Here is a 10496-nt window from a genome sequence, read left to right as displayed (position 1 = left end):
AACCTTACACGATTCGCTGAGTTTTGCTTAGTTTTAACATGTACTCTCAAATCACTTCTGTTTTTGTAGCGTCCGTTATGCCCTACTTTTCATCGATTTTCTCGACTTCAGTGTTCCAAGCGCACCTAGTTTTTTGTCAACCAAAGGACTGTATAAAAGCTACACAACAGCAAAATTTTTTTACAAGTGACTTCAGTTTTCGTATGATTTATTTAACTCTAAAGTCGTACGAATGTCGCGTCCGTAACCCAGGAAATACCCATATGTAAGAAAAATTTATGTTTTTACTTAGAGGAAAAAATCCGAACGTCCGATAATAAAAATCGTTAGACAGATAAAGTTGATGCAGTGGTAATCCCTGTTTATTCTTTTATTAACTATACATACAAAATTTTTTTGTATCATAAACCAATTTGCTGAATTGTAAGCAAATCTTCAGTCCCCTCCAAAATGAGGTACGTTTCAAGAACGTCCGGACAGCAACTTTAGGTCGCCTTAAATTGGCTATACACCATTTGTGGAAAATATACCAATTTAATTGCTTTCAATAGATGACTACAAGGCGATTCATACCATGTGAAAGCGTCAGCACAAAAACAACACTAACAAATTATTCGCACGATGACAATCAAAACACAAAAAATGTACAACTAACACATCATTTTGACAATCAGCGCAATTCGCTTTGAAATCAGCTGCTCCGATAACAACACCTTGTATGAATTCGCCTTGGATAACTTCGAACGCTGTTGTTCATATTCAAAGCCTGCTATAATTTGTATCCAGAAGAGTGCCATAAATAATTCTTTATTCACGTCGAGTCAGTTCGTCCTAACTTCCGACGGCTTGGAAGGTACTCCGTCGACTAAAGTAATTATAAATATTAAAAAAAAATGCTGATATTTTTCGACATTCATTTATATTTTGAAAGTTTACAACTAGTATTATTCTGCTTATATGTATGTACATACATACATTCATAATATTATACGTATATATCCATGAATTAATATATTACAATGATTTTTTCCATTGATCTTTTTCAAGTACTAAATATAAAAATTTTTTAATGAAGTGTCACATTTTTCGTGTATGTATGATTCTCTATCCTATATTACACAAAATTTCATTATTAGCAATACTCTTTTTTTACTATACTTTATCAATCGATCAAATATGAATATATTTCAATGATGTTAATCGTAAATCTTCTATACAAATACTATATAACTAATAGATGAAGAAAAATTTGTAAAATGCTTACAAAATATTGGTGTATGAATGAATTTTGCATGTTAAAATGTTGGTTGTTTTTATAAATTCGCCTAAAATCTTCAATAAACTTTAAATTAAGAACAATTGTTAGAAAAAAATAATTTGAGCTATTTGAATAGTAAATTATGCGCGTTTTTAGAATTCGCTGAATTTCGGCGACGATCCATTTTAATATATTAAGAAGAGGATCATTAGCTTTCGTTTCGTTTAACTTTTGTTCCAAGAAAGAGATCATGAGGGTTGAGGTCTAATCTGAACGAATAACACTACTCAACCATTTTTGATCAACTTTGACCACCAAGAATGACAAACAATTTTTCTAACAAAGAACTTTATCTTGATTCCGAATATCATAATGGTTTCTCTGGGACAGACCTAGTTTCTTAGATATCGGTGGAAATATGAAAAATCCCATAGTTGCGATACACTACATCACATATGTTGCGTCTAAAAGTTGTATTTGTCATCCTATCGGTTTTATTTCTGGGAGAGATTTTTAAAGGAGACTCCAACAAAATCTGTCTGCCTTCATAGCCATAAATCACACATGTGGTTTGGTCACTATAGAAAAAGATATGCAGAAAATTTAAGAAAAAGCTCATTGTTTTACACAAAGTTTCAGATTCGACCACCTTGAAATCAGAAAAAGTGTTCGGACGAAAAAAAGTTAGCCATCCTATGCTGAAGAGAATTCTATTACAAAAACGTTAAGCCTACTAACGCAGCTATTGGATGTATTTTCGATTTTATAGAGCTAGTTTAATAAAAAGTCCATAACTGAAAATTTTCTTATACTTTTGAATTTTGAGTATAATTTTATAAAAATTGTTATAAATTTAATTTAATTTTATTTTATTAAAAAACAGCGTTTAACATTCTGCATTGTGCATTCTATACACACTTATGTAGAATTACAAACGATTATGTGATTTGATAGGCTCTAAGCTGGTTTAATAAAACAAGTAATTTTTAAGCAAGAAACAAAACCGACTTCAATTCTTAGATCCAATGATCGGATTTAAACCAGATAAGTATGGCAACACCTATGAGACACTACCTTTCCGATGCAAAAAGAATTATTGAATTCGGTTGACGTGGTCCAAAGTTATGCGGTAACATACATAAAAACAAAAAAAAATTTCGACGAACTGATAACCTCCTCCTCCTTTTTTGGAAGTCGGTTAAAAAAGCTGTGAAAGCTTGGCAGCAGCAAAATCCTCGACTACAAGAAATCATGTGCAATGCAGTGAAATGCTCAATAGGGGTATTCTCGGAGTCTTGCAAAACCCTGGCACGGTGCACGGATTGCACGATAAAAACCGGGTTTCCTATGGGACAGCTTTGAAAACCGCGCAATGTCTCACAAAATTCAACACAAGAGAGATGAACACGGTGAAAGATTGAATGCTGGTGATTAAATTTAAAAATAAATAACAATAATGGGCGATTTTAGCGTGATTGCAAGTAGTGAGGAATGTGGCTAGCTTTAACTACTTTTTTGTATGTAGCGAATTATTGTCCTCGTTCCAAAATCCCTGAAATGTGTTCCTCAAGGTTTCTCTACTAAATAACAATGCACTTATTTATTTTATAAAATCATATTTTCAACCAGGGTACGAAAATAAACTATATTGTACGTTACTATTTCGTTTCGTTTATTACTTCAACAGTTCGGTACAATACGAAAACAAAACGGCTGAGTTCACTTTGGCGATAGTACACTACAGTAGTTTAGTAGTTACAGACGAAACAACAAACGAAATGAATCGTGCAGAGAAAAATATATATATGTATGTACACATATCCAATAACTAAACACAAAACAAATAGCTGCAATGAATAAAAAAATAAAAATGTTTTTGAATTGAATTGGATATGAAAATTTACAGAAAAAAATATTTTTCACGTAATTGAGACATTTGTGATATCACCCTATGGCACAATTGTCACAAACGAAAAGCAAACGTTTCTAGTTGGGGAAAATGACAGTGAATCTTACAAATTGTTTCTGACTATGTACAAAACTGTACAAAACCACAAATGATAAGATGATCGATGAGCAAATGGGAATTGTTTCGTACAGTTTATTTTCGTACTCTGTTTTCAACTTTGGTTTAATTCCAACTTATGGCATGGGAATGGATTAATTTTTCAATGATACCTTGGAAAGAAATATTTGTTGGGAATAAGTTGAGTTATTCCAATTTTCATGGCAGTTTTTTGTAGAACTCTTAGATCTAAACTTTTTCTGAACGTAAAACTTTGCAATTTACATTTTCTTCTGTAAAAAAAATCGATTTTTAGATGCATTTTTAACGCCGTCCAGCTCGCGTTTAACCGCAAGTTAAACCAAAATATTTTGGTGGATGTCATGAAATAGATACAATTTTATAATTTCTGTGTTAACACCTATTTTTTATCTCTGAATTAAACTCAGCCATGTTAAGATGTTTTCTAAAAATCATGGTATCAAAAGTATAAAATCGAAAACACATCCAATGGTAGGCTTAAAACTTTTGTAATAGAATTCTCTTTAGGATAGGGTGGTTAACTGTGTTTCTGATTTCAATGCGGTCGAAACTGAAACTTTGTAAAAACCACGAATTTTTTCTTAAATTTTCTGCATGTTTTTTCTATAGTGAGCAAACCACTTGTGTGATTTATGACTATGAAGACAAACAACTTTTGTTGGAGTCTGCTTTACAAATCCCTCTCAAATATAAAACCGATAGGATGACAAATAAAACTTTTCGATGCACATATTTGATGTAATGTGTCGCAACTATGGGTTTTTTCATATTTTCATCGATATCTCAGAAACTAAGTCTGAGCCAGGAAAACCATTAACATATTTGGAATCAGGATCAGGAATTTGTGATGTACATACGGTGGTCGAAAAAATTCTAGTCGCACTACATTGTGACAAGTTTTAACATATTTTTTCTTTATTCAATTTTGGTTATATTTTTTTTTATAAAAATATAGTTCATTCTTCAACAAAACCCGTGTAAATCAAAGTTTCCAACTTTATGCCATACTTAAAAAAAAATTCAACAAACTTTCTTAAAAATTTCCAACTTTTATAATTCGATTCCCCAGAAAGATTCTGAGTACGCAATTTTGTAGCCCATTGAATTTTTTCGCCGAAGATCGTACGGTTTTCTTCGATATAAAAATAAATTGTATGTATTCGTTATAAATTCAAAAAAATCAACCGTAATTTTTAGCCATTTGAAACTTGTACTTTATTCTACCAGGATTCAATGGGCAACAAAACTGCATACTCAGAATATTTCTATGAAATCACATTTAAAACGGTCGAAATTTTTACCAAACTTTGTTGAATTTTATAATTATTGCACAAAGTTTGAAAAGATTTACACGACTTTTGTTAAAGAATAAAAAATTATAAAAAAATAACCAATATTAAATGACAGAAAAAAAATTTTGAAACTTGTCAAAATGTGCGGCTATAATTTTTTCGACCACTGTATGTATAAGAAACTTTTATTGCCCGTTTACTGTATGAACATTACATTAATCACAATTCAAAAAATATTTTTTTACTATCTGAAAAAAGTTTTATGCCAGCTTGTGGACGTTACTAATGTTTTAGTTTAAAAATGTTTAACAGCAAAAGTTTATTTCAATTTTTTCAACCAATTTAAGTTTTAATCAAAACTAGTGGTTGGCAAAAAGTGGATCAAGTTTTAGTCAAATAATTGTTTCTAATATTGCTATTCAATGATGTCTCTTAACTATTTTGTATGATATTAGAACTCATTCTTGTTATCATTGTAAACAAATTATTAAGGATTTCGTTATTCATATTAATTTGTACAGAAATGTGAATTTGAGTAAAACTTATAAAATAATTCTTGAATTCTTTCTAAACAAGTATGTTATGTTGCGAAATTCACCAGCGAATATTTCAAGTTAAATAAATCCAAGAGTTTTCCTCCAGTGTCTGTACTAATTGTATTACATAATATTTACGTACTACATATCGTCGGTGGCATTGCAAAACGGTCTATATGTCTATTACTAACTTAGACACTTAGATGGTCTCTTACATCCTAATAAACGAATGACAAAACTGTCTACCTTTGACTGATGGAGATGAACGGTAGCCAGAAGCGATCATATACACATTACAGATCAATTAAGCACCAGAGGTAATAAGTGACATAGAAAGTTTTGCAGTACCACCGACGCTATCCGTTACCTTAATAGGGAAAGGCTTTATCTCACATCGTCGCTAAAATATAAAAAGCCGTAACCAACTAAAAATCTAAAATTCACTTTTTGATTGATTACGATGCATTTCATCGAATTACATATAAGTCTCCTCATTGTTGTTTGCAGTAATAATTTTAGATAGGTACAGCTTTTTTGCATTTCAGCGATGATGTGAGATAGGGCCTTTCGTTATTAAGGTAACAATATTGAAATTGTTTTAAATATTTTTGCATTATGTATACAAATATATTTACAGCAGATATTTAATCGTTGAAATATTCACTAAAATTTTAAATCTAACTTACGTTTTATTTTAGAGTAGGCAATATTTCTTTAATCCTATTGGCTCGTCAAAATGTGTTTAAACAGAAATATGTACGTATATTGTTGCAGACATTTAAAAAAATGCCACTTGTAAGGGGTGAAATCTGTAACTAAAATATGGTAATCGCGATCGATTTAGCTCGTTTTGACATTTTATTGACTTGACAGTGGGCTACTTCCTCCGGAAGTTATAGAAATAAATTATTGTAATTTGTTAAAAAAAAATAGTCACAATATTCATATTGCTTGGCGAAAAAAGAAGGGAGCATGGAAAAAAAATTTAAGTAATTCTGCAACATTTCGCTCCTTAGCACAAAGAATGTCATGGTTCAAAAACATATTTTTAAATTAAGTGTGTGGAAAATATTCAAGACCATCTTTAATGTTAATTGTGTAACATAACGATATCTTGAATTTTTTGCAACTTTGGGACTCTATTCCAATACGCCTGGGGCAACTTTTACTAAAAAAAATCACTATTTGAGGTTAACTAAATTAAGTTTTGCGTTTTTCAGTTTTATTATTTGGTTATTATTTGAATGAGAAACAACTGACTGAAAACTTGTATCCCTGAAAACTTTAATATATGACACTCTCGCAGCTAAAGAGCGATATTATTTCACAAACATACGTTTATATATACATTTACAAACATTTGCAGGTGTATATAAATTTGCACACAATTAAGAGTATACAGAAGAAGCACAATGTAAAACTTAAAATTTCTTCACCGGTCGTAATATTGAGACTGGAGTAGAGCAGACAAGCATGCACAGACAAATAACATGATGCACAGCACTTTAAGTGCCGATCGGAATTGAATGACAGCGATGTGCAATTTAAGAGCGTCAACAGCGTAAAAACACTGTTTAAGTAATAGAAGCAGCACCCATTTAACGTATCCTTCTTCCTCACCGGGCGTGCCATAAATTCAGATTTCAGCACAAGTCCACATACATACATACTTCTTCTGTATATTGTTTATTCGGTCATGCTACTTTCGCTCAAATCGAAAGTCGATAATAGATAGTTAATTTTTCATAAAATAAACAAACCGAGTCAAATGACATTTGCGAAAGCATCGCTGAACCGTTTCCAGCTACGTAGTTGAATATTGCAACAAACAGCATCTTAATTAAAATAATTCTATTTTGCACTTTTTAGGCTAAATCTCCAGCAATTTGTTTTTCCTTCGAACCGTTCCATTATTCTAAAGCAGTGCCAGGCAAAATACACACACGTATATAGAGCATACATAGCCTCGCGAGGCTACTGGCTGCCTGGCACTCTTCTAAAGACTGCAATTTTTCTTGTTTTTTTTCGTTAAGTTTTACTTGGACGTATTTATGCATGATAAAAATGATAATGTTTTTATCATGTATTTATGTATTTTGCTCACTGGTTGTAACTTTACATATTTTTTGTACATCGCTCTCTCTCTCGCTCTCTCTCCCTCTAGTTGCCTTGTTTTTTTTAGTCGTGAACGTCCTCTTTCATTTAGTTTCACTAATTCCTTTAGTTTAGCACTTTTTCAACCACCTCATCATTTCCGGCGGCAATTCAACGACGCAAATGAAATATTGTCAATCAGTTTTCTGATTTCATTGTAATTTTCTGTTCATGCGAAATCCGTATATGTTCGCGCAGACTGTACTTGTTTTTGAAATTTTTGTTGCACAGATCGCATTTGCGGGGCGGTTGAGGCGTATGCTGCGTACGAATATGTCTCCAAAGATTAACCGTGGTTATGACCATTTTGCAAAATTGACATTCTGTCCACTTATTATTTGGCAAATCTAAAAATACACAAAAATAGCACAAACATTATGTTGAGCAGTGACTTAACTTGTTTTTTTATTTGTTTTTGTTTTTATAATAATTATGTTTTCTATTTCGTAAATAAGCCTTATAATTTAGATTAATTAGCAGCTAGTTTACTAGCATTGAAAATGTCACATAGAGTCTATATCATGATGAAAATGTAATTTTTTTTTTTTTTAAAAAGAAGTATATTAACATAAAATGGTAATATTCGGAGACATATTCATCGTAGAGACATACAATTTTGCAAGCAAAACCTAATTTAAATTAAGTTCGTATTTTAGCTGGCATAAACTCGTCGTAACAAAGGAAAATGTGAGTGGACATATTTAAACAGGAATAGGGATCCAGCACCATATTTGTTTGTCGCAAATACATAGTATATACATACATCCATAAATAAATATTTTCAAATATTTTTATTCATTTACCGAAGTGCTCGCGTTGAGTATTTTGCTTTCTGGTGTAAAATACTTATTTTTTAAATTATCCATTTGGAAAGGACAAGCGTTGTTTTCTAAAATTGTAAATGTTATATATTTGCCCAGTTTATGTTTTATTCTGTCCTTATAAAACAGCTTCAAGTTAAGTTTGCTATTAATTGCAAAAGAAAAATAGGAATACTAGCGGGAGGGGGCGCTACGCTGGAGTACGAAACTCGTAAATTCAATTCAGAAGAATAAAAGGCTGTGGTGAACCACAGAAGATAATTTAATTGATACCTTTTCACTTATATTCAGAATGTCTTTCTAACGAATTGTCAAAAATACTGCATTTCGAAGAGAATTGAGCAAAATGCGGACGGCAGAAACAACTGCTACTAAATAAAATACTAGGCTTATAACAACCGCCTTCTGTTCGTCAATTCTTTGTATTCCAAAGTAACAACAAAATTAGTAAGCAAAGATGAACCGTAGGCGTCCCATGACAGGCGGGTCTACGTAATCAGAGGTGCGGAATTAAACCATAACTGAAGTAATAATTAGGAAACTGCAATAAATCTTAAGGAATACGTACCCCTGCTTAAGAAATTCTTTGACCATCCTTGTTTTCAAGATGACTGTGATTCTACAACTCCTTGGCCAGGTAAATCAAACTAAACATTACTTGCAACTTGCTACCCACTATTTAAGACGAATTGAACACCAATAAAGAAAAACTACTGGTTAGGAATTTTCCAACTGACATATTTGTTCAAAAAATAATTCCTATGTAAAATTAAGTATTTTGTTACGTTATTCCTCATTTCTAATGAGGCAGGTATAGGCAGCCAAAAATGGTTTAGTATTGATCCCAAAGCTACAAGGAATCATCAATAATAAAAACCTAACGGGAGCAAGTGGTGGCAAGCACTTTATATTACTTTCTTTATTCAAAATCGTAATAATATTGAGTGATATTGTCACAAACCAAACAAACTTATGTACATCAACTTTTATATATTATAGTAGGCACTTTTATATAACGTAAATAAAAGATCTTGATTCTCGAGCTAATTGCTTGCAAATTTTATCCTATTTGACTTTCTTTTTAGTAAGTTATGTAGTAATGGTATGTAGGAAGCCATCCATTAATTTGCATCTTGCAAATCTTGGTGTGCTGCACCCCCCAATTACACTGGCCACACACGACGAACATATGTGCGAGCATGCTCGCCAACATGCTCGCTGTCGTTTGCTACATACGGTGAGCGGCTCGTATGTGAACTTGTTGTTATAGCGTAAAGATGGATAGCAAGGATGATATAATTTCAATGCTTTTAATTTAGTTTTTTTTTTTAATGTATGTTCTACTTAAATTTATGTATACTTTTATGTATGTACATACATCAGACTGCATCACTCCCCATACAAAAAAAAAATGGTACTGTGTTTTCATTGGAATTATAAAATCTATGATATTTTAAGACGTCCACCAAAATATTTCGGAAAAATATTAAGATTTATGTCAGCTGGGAATTTTAAGGGAATTTTTTTCAATAAGATCTTTAAGAAATTATTTTTATTCATAAAAAACTCCAATTTTGAAGGCATTTTCAAATCGGCCGAGCGCTCGTAAATCTTAATATTTTTCCGAAATATTTTGGTGGACGTCTTCAAATATAATAAATTTTGTGATTCCGGCGGAAAACCCGCAACTTTTTTTGGTGATACAGTCTAATGTACATACATTACAATCATTTAGCGTCATTTACCCATAATTTAAGTAACGCACATGGCTTGGATGCATTTATCCGCCGATGTGCCCACTGAAAGCATCAACACAAAATGAGGTTGTTGTTTTTGTTTCCAATGCAATGGTTGCAAACCACGCCACAAACGACGAAAAATCAATTTTTTTTTATTTTTTTGCGTTTTCTGAAATAGCAGATATAACTTCTAGCAAAATGTAAATTAATATTGTTTTCCCCACAAAATTTTCATAAAAACGGCCTCAAGCTCAATAAAATTGTTTTATTATATATTTTTTTAATAAGTTTTGTAATACTTGTAGATAAGTGGTTGACAAATTTGGTTGTTTATTTTTTTAACAAGTGGCAACCGTGCTCATAACCCGATGACAATGCAATAGGAAAGATGAGTTAATCCGATACGTGGCGCAAGAGTCGAGATATTTGAAAACCCTGTATTTATAGTCCGAATTGGTTCATATTTAGAACGTATGTATATTTATTACATGAAAAGGAATAACTCAACTAAAAAATTTGCCGATGTAAACCAGTATTTATGGTTCCCTTTCATTAATACGTATTTAGAAAGCTTATTGTAAAAATATTTATTTTTACTATTTACTTATTTCGCAAAAAGATCGAGAAATTTCCCTTTACATGAAGTTGT

General features: G+C 31.7%; 1 protein-coding gene across 2 annotated transcripts in view; it reads right to left on the bottom strand.

Annotated features, from left to right (window-relative positions):
• LOC118733479 (broad-complex core protein isoforms 1/2/3/4/5) overlaps positions 1–10496 on the bottom strand; it is a 40138-nt gene that overhangs the window by 10554 nt on the left and 19088 nt on the right. The window contains exon 5 of one of the 2 annotated variants that reach the window (XM_036462882.1): positions 7238–7634. The exons of the other annotated variant lie outside the window; for it this stretch is intronic. Within the exon in view, the coding sequence (XP_036318775.1) occupies positions 7426–7634 (209 nt within the window). The 3' untranslated portion in view covers positions 7238–7425. Of the gene's footprint in view, positions 1–7237; positions 7635–10496 lie in introns of those variants that run through there. 2 annotated transcript variants of the gene reach the window in all.

Source organism: Rhagoletis pomonella, unplaced genomic scaffold (genome assembly GCF_013731165.1).
Source record: "Rhagoletis pomonella isolate Grant_MI unplaced genomic scaffold, Rhpom_1.0 Rhpom_scaffold_00002, whole genome shotgun sequence".
NCBI classification, from domain to species: domain Eukaryota; kingdom Metazoa; phylum Arthropoda; class Insecta; order Diptera; family Tephritidae; genus Rhagoletis; species Rhagoletis pomonella.
The sequence above is the reverse complement of the archived record's forward strand: the minus strand, read 5'-3'. Positions and strand labels throughout refer to the sequence as shown.